The 14,307-nt window shown below is 44.7% G+C and overlaps 1 protein-coding gene across 1 annotated transcript in view; it reads left to right on the plus strand.

Moving 5' to 3' along the window:
- Positions 1–13,459, plus strand: part of LOC121534627 (1-phosphatidylinositol 4,5-bisphosphate phosphodiesterase epsilon-1) — a 77,124-nt gene extending 63,665 nt beyond the window's left edge. The window contains exons 22-35 of the mRNA XM_041841237.2: positions 195–236; positions 1,289–1,413; positions 1,732–1,849; positions 2,253–2,390; positions 3,158–3,451; positions 5,036–5,199; positions 6,445–6,706; positions 7,842–7,960; positions 8,159–8,287; positions 8,384–8,581; positions 8,824–8,985; positions 9,221–9,433; positions 9,765–9,873; positions 10,597–13,459. Coding sequence (XP_041697171.2) covers positions 195–236; positions 1,289–1,413; positions 1,732–1,849; positions 2,253–2,390; positions 3,158–3,451; positions 5,036–5,199; positions 6,445–6,706; positions 7,842–7,960; positions 8,159–8,287; positions 8,384–8,581; positions 8,824–8,985; positions 9,221–9,433; positions 9,765–9,873; positions 10,597–10,769 — 2,246 coding nt within the window. The 3' untranslated portion in view covers positions 10,770–13,459. The remainder of the gene's footprint in view (positions 1–194; positions 237–1,288; positions 1,414–1,731; positions 1,850–2,252; positions 2,391–3,157; positions 3,452–5,035; positions 5,200–6,444; positions 6,707–7,841; positions 7,961–8,158; positions 8,288–8,383; positions 8,582–8,823; positions 8,986–9,220; positions 9,434–9,764; positions 9,874–10,596) is intronic.
- The last annotated feature ends 848 nt before the right edge of the window (positions 13,460–14,307 follow it).

Here is a 14,307-nt window from a genome sequence, read left to right on the forward strand (position 1 = left end):
GGACCAGTAATGTAGGAGAGAGATTTTTGTATTTAGACTCTCTCTTCTTTTTAACATCTTCCTCTATTCTGCCGTTTTAACATGAGTGAAACCTCAAACGGATTTACAGTAGCTGTACTTGGAGATGGGTATCTGTTTTTCCTGTACGCTCTCCTCCTGTTCCCCTGTTCCCTGACTGTTCCTCTGTGCTTTAGCTGACGTTCTTTCAGCTTCCACTGCCTCGTATAGCCTTGAAGGTAAACTGAACAACATAACCGGCCTTCTCCACTGTACCAGCTCCTACTGCATGGCGCCTACTCTAACACTGTCTGTGCAGAGATCTTGTACTGTGTGCCTGGGTGCTTGTATGCTTTGCATGTCTCCATTGCTGGCCTGCTATCCGGGGTGAAATCAAGGTTTTTAATGTTCCAAGGGTGGGTACTGGGTGGGTTAGAAGTCTGGAACCTTAACATTGTGATTGGGGTTGATTTGTAGTACTAAACTGCAGATGGAATGAGGTTAAAGCAGCTGAGCATGTGGTTTGGGGGGGGGGGTTCATGTCTAATTATCTGTTTGGTCCGTGTTGTCAGTACACACAGGGCCAGTATAGTGTAAATACGCCCCCCCATCCGCGCTGCTGTGTTTTCATATGTGCGTCCTGACCTCGCTGGTGACAGTGGCTCATCAGAGAGAGAAAACAAAAGACATCTGTTTTCTCAGGCCCCTGCGCGCCCCTGTCCAGGGAGCGGTGGGGCCTAAAAACCATAGCCCACTCCTCTACTGTTAGGACCTCTGGGAATAAGCGACGCTCTCACCAGCCACTACCACATGTAACCAGAGCCGTATGAGACACAGACAGACGAAGCTACAGTGTCCTGTAACTGCACTGAACTGGTGGGATTCCTGCTGTAAAATAACTGTCATTTGGGTGAAAATTCCTCTTTTAACTGCAAAGCACTTTGGATGTGTGCGCTACATGGCTTACATTGCTGCTCATGCTGTGTGTGGGCGAGAGAAGAACAGGAGGCTCAAACTCCCAGCTCTTTGTTTACAGAATCTGCATTGCATTGTGGTATTTGTGGAGGGCCAATGTTTTCCTCAGAATGGCATTTCCCCAATTCCCAGCATTGCAAGCAAGCTATCTGAAATGTCTTATGGGAAGAAATTATTCTCCGTTTACCGCTAATGGCTTGACAAGGAAGATTCAAAGTGAAACCAATGACTAACATCACATTGAAAGCAGTCAGTTGATTAAATGGAGCTGTTCTGCCTGACTCCCTCACTCAAAGATGATGGTTATGTTTCTCAGATAACATCCTGGATGATAAACCAGAAGGGAAGTCCTCGGGTGACAAGGAAGATCATCACATCATTGATGAGATGCCCAAGAGGATGAAGAAAGCAGACAATGCTGTAACCCAGAGCAAAGGGAAGGTGGGTTTAACCTCTAACCTCTGACATTTAGCAGACGCTCTTATCCAGAGCGACTTACAGTTAGTGATTGCGTACATTTTTCATATTGGCCCCCTGTGGGACTCGAACCCACAACCCTGGCGTTGCAAGCGCCATGCTCTACCAACTGAGCTACACGGGACTAGTCTCTTGAGCCAAGAGAGACCATAGAGATAAAATGGATCTTAATTGTGAACTACGAGACACCAGTCCTATATAAATGTTTGACAAATGCACCCTAAATGTGTGTATTCTTCGAAGTAATCACAGATTGAATCACTGACTCTACTCCTACCCCAGGTATTTGACATGGAGCTGGGAGAAGAGTTCTATCTCCCCCAGAATAAGAAGGAGAGTCGCCAGATCGCTCAGGAGCTCTCTGACCTCGTCATCTACTGCCAGGCCGTCAAGTTCCCTGGTAGTGGGCCTTTACTTTCATTGACTTTACTATATGGCTCCTAGAAATGGGTGGATGTTCAAAATGTTGTGGATTTGCTTATGCCTAGAGTGTTTTTATTCTGCCTAGTGATTTTTCAATCGTGAGAGATAACGATTTAAAAATTCACAAAGGAATAAAACCAGGGCTATGAATTGATGGTAAATTAGAATCAGGTGCAACATCTGCTAGGGGCATAATTCCCCAGAGCACAGGCAGAACAAACAAACAGGCAACATTAAACCAGCGAGGGGAGGAGGAGAGATGGTGCCCTTAAGCCACGGCCTTGTCTTAAACTCTTGTCTGGGGCTCTCTCTGTGTGTGTGTGTGTGTGTGTGTGTGTGTGTGCGTGTGCGTGCATCCATCTGTGTTGTGTGGGAAACAGGCCTCTCCACCCTCTCTCCTTCGGCCTCTGGCAGAAGAAAAGACAGGAAGAGCAGGAAGTCCATCTTTGGCACGGCTCCTGGTCGTATGGGAGGCAGCCCCGGGGAGGCGGTGACGCTGGGCCGGACCCCAGGGAAGGGTACGTATGTCTGGGCCTTTCCCCATGACCCAGACCCCTAGACCTGGAGCTGGGGGTTGAAAGGGGACAGGGAAGGACACCCACATAGCCGGACTACACCCCATGGGAACCAGCCTGTTAACTTTTCCATACTTAAAATGGCCCTCTTAAAGTGAGTGCGCAATGTAATCAAAAGTGTACAGAAAGATGCGGAGAGGAGCTGTCGTGGCATTTTTGTTAAAGGGTTTGTAAAAGGGTTGAAATGGGATGTTTTTTCTGGCTCAGCACTCAGAGGCTCGGCTGAGAGGTTGAATAGTAGTGTAGCTAATGTCTCTTTCATGATCAATCAGAACACTAAGAAAGGTACTATTTGTTATATTTAAATGTCCTACCTAATGAAATGTTGAATTGTAATTTTTTTTTTTTATGTGTTCAAATCGTTATTTGAGCTTTCCTTATTATTCACTGCTAAACGTATCGGTATCAGAATCAGTATCAGAATCAGAATCAGAATCAGTATTAGTATCAGAATCAGAATCAGTATTAGTATCAGAATCGGTATCAGAATCAGTATTAGTATCAGAATCAGTATTAGTATTAGTATCAGAATCGGTATCAGAATCAGTATCAGAATCAGAATCGGTATCAGAATCGGTATCAGAATCAGTATTAGTATCAGAATCAGTATCAGAATCAGTATCAGAATCAGAATCAGAATCAGTATCAGAATCGGTATCAGAATCGTAATCTGCTAAATGTCAATTTGGCCCTCTCTGACTGACCTCTAGGTGTCGTGGAGGCTATGCGTCTGGGCTGGGAGGAGCAGATGTCGCCCGTACTCAGCCCCAGCGCGTCACTGAGCGCCATCATCCGCACTCCCAAGTGCTACCACATTTCCTCGGTGAACGAGAACGCTGCCAAGCGCCTGTGCCGCCGCCACTCCCATAAGCTGATCCAGCACACCACCTGCCAGCTGCTAAGGACCTACCCGGCCGCCACGCGCATCGACTCAGCCAACCCCAACCCTCTCCCCTTCTGGCTACACGGCATGCAAGTGGTGGCTCTCAATTATCAGACTGACGGTAAGGTGATGGAGTTGGAGGTTTACTGATAGGGTTGGTCCAGGTTAGTCCCTGGATGAGACTATGCTCAATAGAGATCCTTCATTGAAAGTCATATTTTGTCCAGGACCAGGCTGGGACTTTCTCAGGAAATAACCCATGAGGTCCATAACTAGGGCTCTAGAGTTTCTCCCTGGTCAGGTGACATGGTAAGGAAAAACTCAGGGTCCTACTTATGAACTCATTGAACTTTTCAAGAAACTCTAGTTGCCTATTCATTGTAAATCTCGTGGGCAGGGTACATAACAATATGACCCCGTGGAGATGTTTTGGAGAAACACTGGCAGGGTTGTGTTCTCTTGCATGTCATTTCTCTGTAAGGGGTGCTCTGACCTGGGCAGCACCTAGTCAACTCGGTACACTGAACATGGTCGTGATACTGATGGGCCTGATGCATTTTATGGCCTTTGTCTGTTTTACACAAATTTACAAATGATGCGGCTTTGCAAGCTTTCTGCAAATGTTTTTCTACTCGTGCCTTCAGCGTTTCCAAACACAAATGAAGTTTAGTGGATGGTCTGCTGTTGTCTTTTTTCCATCTCTTTCACTCACTCTTTTTTCCGTCCCTACCTCTCTCTCTTGCTCTCTACCTCTCGCTCTCTCTCTCCCTCTCTCCCTCTCTCTCCCTCTCTCTCTACCTCTCTCCCCACTCTCTCTCTCTCTCTACCTACCTCTCTTTCTCTCTCTCCCATCGCTCTCTCTACCTCTCTCCCGTCTCTCTCTCTCTCTCGCTCTCTCTACCTCTCTCTCTCTCTCCCGCTCCCGTCTCTCTCTCTCTCTACCTACCTCTCTCGCTCCCATCGCTCTCTCTCTCTACCTCTCTCCCGTCTCTCTCTCTCTCTCTCTCCCATCGCTCTCTCTACCTCTCTCCCGTCTCTCTCTCTACCGTCTCTCTCTCTCCCGTCTCTCTCTCTCTCTACCGTCTCTCTCTCTCTCTCCCGTCTCTCTCTCTCTCTCCCATCGCTCTCTCTCTCCCGTCGCTCTCTCTACCTACCTCTCTCTCTCCCGTCTCTCTCTCTCTCTCTCTCTCCCGTCTCTCTCTCTCTCTCCCGTCTCTCCCGTCTCTCTCTCCCGTCTCTCTCTCTCCCGTCTCTCTCTCTCCCGTCTCTCTCTCTCTCCCGTCTCTCTCTCTCTCCCGTCTCTCTCTCTCTCCGTCTCTCTCTCTCTCTCCCGTCTCTCTCTCTCTCTCCCGTCTCTCTCTCTCTCTCCCGTCTCTCTCTCTCTCTCCCGTCTCTCTCTCTCTCTCCCGTCTCTCTCTCTCCCGTCTCTCTCTCTCTCGTCTCTCTCTCCTGTCTCTCTCTCCCGTCGCTCTCTCTCTCTCCCGTCGCTCTCTCTCTCTCCCGTCGCTCTCGCTCTCTCTCTCTCTCTCCCGTCTCTCTCTCTCTCGTCTCTCTCTCTCTGTCTCTCTCTACCGTCGCTCTCTCTCTATCCCGCTCTCTCTCTCTCTCTCGCTCTCTCTCTCTCTCGTCTCTCTCTCTCCCGCTCTCTCCCGTCTCTCTCTCTCCCGTCTCTCTCTCTCCCGCCCGTCTCTCTCGCTCTCTATAGACCTGCCCATGCAGTTGAATACAGCTCTGTTTGAAGCAAATGGGCATTGTGGTTACGTCCTGAAACCTCCAGTGCTGTGGGATCGCTGCTGTCCCCTCTACCAGCAACTCTGCCCCCTGGAGAGAGACGTGGAGAGCATGATCCCAACACTCTACTCTCTGACCGTGAGCACACACACATACACTCCCCTCCGTATGTATTTGGACAGCAAAAAAAATTATTATTTTTTTTGCTCTATACTCCATCATTTTGGATTTGAGATCAAATGTTTCATATGAGGCGACAGTACGGAATGTCATCTTTTATTTGAGTTTATTTTCATACAAATCTGTTTTACCGTTTTAGAAATGAAAGCATTTATATGTCTAGTCCCCCCATTTGAATAAGTCATAAGTATTTGAACAACTTCACTTATAGGGCATTAAAGTAGTCAAAAGTTTAGTATTTGGATCAATTTGCAGTTTGTTTTGGTTGTGTTTTGGGTAATATTTTGTCCAATAGGAACTGAGTGGACATGGATATATGGAGGGAACTGTACATGGACGCACACATAAGCAAGCATGCAAAACACACACACACACACACACACACACACACACACACACACACACAAACAAACACACAGTGCTCTGGGAGTACACACACAATCTCACCCCCTCTAGGGATACCCAGACACTCAACCCAACAAAAACTACAATGTAGCCAAACGCACTTCAATATGACCCATATACTGGTCTCTCCCACTAACTACCCTCCTGTGTATAAACACACACTTACCCAAAGCACTCCCATCGGGCTCTTCAACATGGCTTTGAAGGTTTATTGGAGCTATTTGCACCAAATATCTGATTTCTCTAGTTGACATACAGGGACGCCACCCTATAAATCTTCTGCAATAGTGAATGGTAAAAGAGGTCATAGAAAACGAGTTATGTCCAAACAAAGAAACGTTTTAATTTCTCATCCAGAGCGATTTCCAGGAGCAATTAGGGTTAAGTGCCTGGCTCAAGGGCACATCGACAGATCTTTCACCTAGTCAGTTTGGGGATTCGAACCAGCGACCTTTCGGTTACTGGCGCAACGGGCTTAACCACTAGGGTACCTGCTGCCCGTTAATTAAACAAAGAGATGTTTAATTTCTCATAACCTGACAGGAAGAAGTCATGAGCCTTCAGTGGCAGGTCAGGGGAACCTTTATAATAACCGAACTCGGCTTTGGTGTAAACAGTTAGGCCTACCCTCTGGTTGAATGTTGCTGAAGGTCCCTATAACCAGCAGTGGAATATGACACAAGTATTATAAAATACTAAGTAAATCAGTCATGTAATGCCACGTATCTGTATTAGTGTATTGAGATGATTAAATTCACTTTTGATATGAAGTAAAGATGTCCTCCCCCTCTCTGTCAGATTGTGTCGGGGCAGAACGTGTGCCCTGCCAACAGCGCGGGCAGCCCCTGTGTGGAGGTGGACGTGCTGGGTATGCCTGTGGACTGCTGCCACTTCCGCACCAAGCCCATCCACCGCAACACGCTCAACCCCATGTGGTCAGAGCACTTCCTGTTCCCCGTGCACTTTGAGGATGCCTGCTTCCTGCGCATCGCTGTGGTTGAGAACAACAGCTCCCAGACCACCGCTCAAAGGACGCTGCCTCTACGGGCCCTCAAACCAGGTGAGGGAGAGGAGAGGAGGGGAGGGGGGAGAGGAAATGAGGAGGAAGAAAGTGATGAGGACTTTAAACTTTTCTATTTTCACTTTCAATATTCCTGACAAATGTTTTCAAGCGACAGCATGAAACCTATAAACATGCTATTTAGCAACATGCTGTTTAGCAAAACGCTATTTAGCTACACGCTATTTAAATCAAATCAAATCAAATTTCATTTGTCACATGCGCCGAATACAAGTGACCTTACAGTGAAATGTTTACTTCCAAGCCCTTAACCAACAATGCAGTTTTAAGAAAGAATATTAAAAAAACTAAAAATTACAAAAGAATACAATATAAAATAATACGAAATAAAAGTAACAAATAATTAAAGAGCAGCAGTAAAAATAACAATAGCGAGGCTATATACAGGGGGTACCGGTACAGAATCGAGGTAATTGAGGTAATATGTACATGTAGGTGGAGTTATTAAAGTGACTATGCATAGATAATAAATAATATATAATAATAATAAGCCATTTAGCAGACGCTTTTATCCAAATCAACTTACAGTCATGTGCGCATACATTTTTACGTATGGGTGGTCCCGGGGATCGAACCCACTACCCTGGTGTTACAAGCGCCATGCTCTACCAATTGAGCTACAGAGGACCACAACAATAAACAGAGAGTAGCAGCAGCGTAAAAGAAGGGGGGGGGTGCAATGCAAATAGTCTGGGTAGCCATTTGATTAGATGTCCAGGAGTCTTATGGCTTGGGGGTAGAAGCTGTTTAGAAGCCTCTTGGACCTAAACTTGGCGCTCCGGTACCGCTTGCCGTGCGGTAGCAGAGAGAACAGTCTATGACAAGGGTGGCTGGAATCTTTGACAATTTTTAGGGCCTTCCTCTGACACCGCCTGGTATAGAGGTCCTGGATGCCAGGAAGCTTGGCCCCAGTGATGTACTGGGCCGTACGCAATACCCTCTGTAGCGCCTTGCGGTCGGAGGCCGAGCTGTTGACATACTGTATTTAGCAACATGCTATTTAGCAACATGCTATGTACAGAGTTGGCTAGCAACGACAGCATGGCATGTGGCCAGGTTAATACACTTCTACTCCCAGTTGTTAATGTCTGTGGTTGGTTGTGTGTTGTTCCAGGCTACAGACACATCCAGCTGAGGACCCAGCACAATGAGCCCCTGGAGGTGTCCAGTCTGTTCATCTACAGCCGCAGAGTAGAGGAGAGCCCCACCGGCACAGCCTTGCCTGTTGCCATGGTAACGTGCGCGCACACACACACACACACACACACACACACAGCACCCTGGGGAAGGAACAGCTAGGGATTACTTATATTATTGTGGCTCGTCGAACAGCATCTGATGACCTAATTAGCTAGCAACCTTAAAGTGCATGTAAGGACTGTGTAAATACTCTGTCACATCTATCTGTATGTAACACTGTATCCCTGGCAGCTGTTCAGTTCTGAGGAGCGGAGGACAGCCCAGCAGCACCAGGTGACAGTCCATGGTGTCCCAGGTCCAGAGCCTTTCACTGTACTGTCTGTGAAGGAGCAGACCACCGCCAGACAGCTACTGGACATGGTCAGTCCCAGCCCACCCACCCACAGACTGGCGCACACACACACCTGCCACACTCGGTTCATAGTGGCTCATCTATTTCTCCTCTCCCGGCTTTAGTTACCGACGTCCACAGAAGGTGCCAGTGAGTACTTCCTGTGTGAGGAGAAGGTGCCTCTGGCAAAGGAGCGAGGTGACAGCAAGAGGTGTGCTCAGCAGCGCCCCCTAGCCCCCGAGGAGGAGATCATCGTGGTGGTCAACAGCTGGCAGCCCGAAGAGGGATACATGGGCAGAATCTGCCTTAAAACCAAGGAAGAGGTACTACTAATTTCATCAAGACTGCTCTAGAGTCAAGCTATTTTTATGAGAAATAGGTCACGCTAATTCATTTTTAAACAATTACTGTATTTTTTTATTGTTCAGTAGAATTGTTATGAATTTCTTCATATTCTAAGGGCCCCCTCTTGTGGGCATATTATACATTACACACTACTTTACTTTCATATAGGGAAAAGTCTCAATAATGAAACAATTGGAATAATTAAATGTTGTGTTGACAGAACCTAAATTACAAGAACAGAGTGGTGGAGGAGGGAGTGGCTCGGGTGGTAGCAGGGGAGGACGACACCTTCTTCGTCCAGGTGCACGACGTGTCCCCAGAACAACCCCACACAGTCATCAGAGCCCCTCGATACAGCACCGCGCAGGACATCATTCAGCAGGTGAGGAGGAGGAACTGCACATTAAAACAGGAATCACAGGAGACTGGCTTTCATATGCTATATTCTGACATTAATTCATGCACTAAACCGGTGTATGCGATTCAGAACAAGTTAAACAAACATATTTGACAAATATACACATGAAGGAATGAACTGTTGACTGCTGATATGAAATGGCTTTGGACTGAAATGAAGTGATAGTCATTAACACATCTTCCCTCTGTCTCCTTTACAGACGCTGAGCAAAGCCAAGTACTCTCTGACCATTCTGAGTAACACTAACCCCATTGATTATGTGTTGGTGGAGGAGGTGTCTAAGGAGGCCAGCAGTAAGAAGTATTCTCAAGCTAAGCCCTTCCAGAGGGTCCTCATGGACCAGGAGTGTGTCTACCAGGTCCAGAGCCGCTGGAGGGGCGCAGGGAAGTTCATCCTCAAGCTCAAAGAACAGGTACACAGGTTTGGAGGGAGGGAATTAACTGTGCCAGTGTGTACTGTAGTCCAATATGGACACACGTGTGTGTGTGTGTGTGTGTGTGTGTGTGTATATATATATATATATATATATAGTGTATATCTGTACTAATTGTAGAGAAATTACTTCTAAAAAAGGGCTGAATCTGAACTTCAAAAATAAGCATGTAGTAACTCAAACTTTTGTGTGAATCATGCAATTATGTCAATGTTTGAGTTACCCAGGCATCGGTTCATATGAGCAGCAATAATCATTCTCGCTCTTATCAGTTATAACGCTGACTGACTGTCGATGTGTCTGTACTCAGATGGCCCGTGAGGACAAGAGGAAGGGCATCTCGTTTGCCAGTGAGCTGAAGAAGCTGACGAGCCGCAGCCGAAGCATCCCGGCCACAGCCGCCCAGGAGAGCAGTCATAGTAAGGATGAAGGATGCAGGGCAGCATGCAATGTGCCTCTGACTGAGACCCATGAGTGAGACACGCTCGGTCTGCAGTGTGTGCATGGAGTCCCCAGAAGGTACGGAAGTTGCCTTCATATAGGCCCTAGTATCCTTCAGCCTTTTCTTCTAGTTCCTCTTTGTCTGTTTTCCATCTTCCATTTCTTAACTTCTGACATCTTCATTTATTTATACAATGCCATATATTTAATGAGATACTTTGTCACCTCATTAATTAGGATAAACGTGTCACCCAGGGACCAGTAAGGGCGTGATTAACTGGCGTTGGGTTGCTGTGTTTACCCAGGCTGTGGAGTGCCAACGGGTTTATAGATATGAGGTGTGGTTAACAGCATGAGTGTAATATTCGATACTGGAGTGCAGTAACAGTAGCCACATAACTCTCCCCCCTCCTCCTCCTCCCCGTGTCTAAATCATCTATTTTTCTCTGCAGTGTTTCAAACATGCATCTTGGCTACAATGGGCTTTATTTCAATACTGTTTGGGTATTATCACATTATTATTATTATTGTATATGATACTGTAGCATGACATCTACAGATTGATATACACAGTAATACTGTATGTTTGAGTGGACATTGACATGGGCAATTATGCGTCTGAAGTCTTGTGGATGTCTGTTAAGTCTTGTTGTCCATGTCTTCTCTCTAACCCCCTGACGTCCCTCTCTCTCTCTCTGCAGGGTCTCTCTCTGCAGGACTCAAGGCCTGGGTGATGGAGGGTCGGGCGGAGGCAGAGAGGCTCCTCCTGGGGGCCGGTGACCACCCTATCCTCTGGGGCAGGGCCCACACTGGCTATCTGACCTCTTCTAGCTGGTCCCTCCCTCTGCTGAGGAACTGGAAGATCCACAAATGAAGCTAGGCCCCCCCCTCCACCACCCTAGAGAGCACCTGTATTCCTGAACACACCATGATGAGTTGAGTTACTCCCTCCCATGAGTGAAGCGCTTCCCCCAGAAAGTCTCACCCTGGCTGGCTGGCTGGTTGAGTTGGATGGCGGCTCCAGGATGATGGTTCTGAGTGAAGGAAGGCCTCGTCATCTACGGGGTCGTTAGCCGTCCCCCCCCTCTACCTGGGTAGTATTCATTACGGTATGCTGTAGCAGAACATTTTGCAACGGAAAACGAAACAAGTGTTTCATACTGGACAAGTTTAGGTAGTCCCTCTCGGTTTCAGGATTTCTTCCGTTTGGTGCCCAATGAATACACCCCTGAAGTGATGCCCAGGGATGAGGTAGCAGTGTTGAGATAGATACTGGATGTAGCAGCCAGCCTAACCCGGTTCAGCCTGGTTTCTTTGAGAATGAATAAAAGCTTGATTCTTGGCCATGCTGTTTCTTCTGCCCACAGCTGGGTCATACCCTTACTGTCGACTGGTGTTGAATGGCTGCATTGAATCCAGACAGTGTATGTTGTTGAGGCCGCTATAACTGCGACTCCAAGCCTTTCTCCTGCTAAGATGGAGGGCATTGTGAATGTGGCCAACAAGCTGGCTTGTTGTATGATTCCCTTTGTGCCCCAGTTTTCACAGTACTGTAATTTCTAACACATAGTTGTGTATTTGAAGATGTTCAGTGTTTTGCACCTTGTTGTTTTGCTGTTACTTTAAGTTCTTTCTATCGGCACTTTTCGAGGGGGAATCATTGTTTGATATGATATGAAGTTGTTGAGATCATTTTGAATGGGTTTCCACCAAAAATGTGATTTTGGTTTCAAATTCAAACTTTTCATCGCAGCAGGTCAAAGCATATTAGCACTTGAGAAATCAGCTCTTGAATGTCAAAAGCAAGAGATGTTTTTCGAAACTCCAGATATAATTATTTTGGTAAAACATAAAAATCTAAAGTATAATTGTAATGTAATGTTCTTGATTTCTTTCTATTGGAGCACACATAACTAGCATAACAAGGTCAATACAGGGTTTTAGAGATTTCTGATATTGTTCCCAATTTATTGATTGGCATATTGATTGCAAACCCTCAGCATTATCTAGTAATGTTTGTTGATGAAATTGATTAAAGTAGTATACTGTAGTCTACTAATGGCGCTATTTAAAGGTCATTTTTGATTGAGCCGACATGCAGCATTTACCATGAATGCAGTCTCCGCTAACGTGGAAACATTGCCTTTTAAATTTCAATCATGCTGTAACACTGAACTTCCGCGATACGGATCGACTAGAGCCCTCAGTGTTTTAACCTGTGCCCATTTTCAATCAATTGTCAGAAACTTCATTCAATTGGGGCCATGTTTCCCTCCTTGGTTTGGACTGTGGATCACTATGTGTGAGACTTGTATAACAAAGTCATTGTCTGTAGTTTTTCCAACTTAGTATATGGTAATGTTTTTAAAAACGATGAAGGTTTGGCATTTCTAATTGTAATTCTTTATATTGTACTTGGTGTGTATCTGTGTCTGATCGTTGGTACTGCCCAAATGTCAACTTCCTCAGGGCATTATAGATCTAGATACATATTTCAGCCTCTCCCCTGGGTCTATATAATCTCACAGCAGACAAAATGATGGACTTTAATGCAGCCTCTAAGAGATCTGTAGATTCTACAGTACTTCAATGTCCAATATCAACAAATTAACAACCAATCAACTACAACTTTCCATCATGACAATATGGAAAAAGTATCAACACAGACTGTATTAATAGCTTTCATTTTTTTTACCCTGTTTTTCTTTTTGGTATGTTTTGTCACCCAAAGGACCCTTTTTTTTTATTTTAATTTGAAAAACAAAATTGTTTTAATTTGACTTGGTTGACTATGGCTGCTTACTCCTCATTCAGTTTTGAGTCATCGAATCCTAACAGTAATTTGACCTTATTAGGATTGTATGCCGATGTCATTTGGCTGACAATGTAATAGCAAACTACCATCTCTTCCCTGTTTGCGTTTGAAGGGGTCAAGAAACATTTCTCAACATTTTTGACTTGAGTTGTAATGTAACATTTGTTAATATTGTTTGTATGTACATTATATTTATTTGACTGTGTAGCCCTGGTTGGTTATTTTCTTTATTACAGTTTGTGTACAAAGCTCTTATTGAGTTTTTCCTGCAAGTAGAACAATTAGTTGAATTGTCTTAACTTATTTGAAGGCATGGAGGAAAAATGCTTTCACTGCTGTGACTGACTTTGTATTTGTAATTGAAATATGTACTTTTAACATGTAAAAGCGGAGGCTTTAATATATAGCTAGTATTATAGTGATTCTGCTGCACACTATGGCATTGTATAATGCTTTTCATGTAATGTTTGTCAACAATGCTGAACATTTAACATATTTGTCAAGTTTTATGTCAATGGCATATCGTTATGGTAAATTAATTTCAGCGACTCAAATATTTCTGCATATCAGAGTTGAATTATGGAAGATATTTCCACATTACGTTTTTAGCACTTGGAGTCCCCCCCCATGATGACTGTAATAGTAACGTGTTCACTTCATGTGATGTGACTGTCAGTGGACTACTGTCTATTATTTACCTGGACTATTAATTGTTATATATTATGACCACAATAAATACATTAGTCATATTTCATGTGTTTGGATGACTTGGTCTGGTAAAAGGCATAAACTGATGCACACCCAACAATGTTTTGTGGAGGTGCTGACTATTAGAGAGAGTACATTAAAAATAAAGTTGCTCCCAAACATTTAATGGGTATAGGAAAAGTATTCACACACCTTGAGTTTATCCACATTTTGTTACAGCCTGAATTTAAAATGGATTAAAGGGATTCTTTTTTTTTTTTTTGTCACTGGCCTACGCACACTACCCCATAATGTCAAAGTGGAATTATGTTTTTCAAAATGTTTACAAATTAATAAAAAATGAAGCTTAAATGTCTTGAGTCAATTAGTATTCAACCCCTTTTTGTTATGGCAAGCCTAAATGAGTTCAGGAGTAAACATGTTCTTAAGTCAAGTTGCATGGACTCACTCTGTGTGCAATGATAGTGCTTGATAAAGAAAAGCAGAGCTGCACACACTAGGAGCTTCAGATGCAATAATTGAATAACCTATTAACCAACGTTTCGACAGACAAACTGTCTTCATCAGGGTTTTAATGACAAACACTGCTGGTCACTAGTTTATATAGTGTCAAAGGACACACACATGTGTATGTAATCATGGCTGGGTATGGCCTGATATCATTGGTTAATTCACAGATAAACAGAACATACAAAAATCATGAATGGATAGCATACGATCATAGATACAATTTGGCTACATAGGCCTACAAACATTTACAATTAATAGCAAAATCACAATCACAAGAATTGCTTCAGATCAAAGTCTACGTTTGGATAGGACAGTTTATGTAAATGAGTGTCATAGACAACTGCTTGACAACACCTTTTACAAGAAACTCAGAAGTGAC

Source organism: Coregonus clupeaformis, chromosome 1 (assembly GCF_020615455.1).
Source record: "Coregonus clupeaformis isolate EN_2021a chromosome 1, ASM2061545v1, whole genome shotgun sequence".
Classification (NCBI taxonomy): Eukaryota; Metazoa; Chordata; class Actinopteri; order Salmoniformes; family Salmonidae; genus Coregonus; species Coregonus clupeaformis.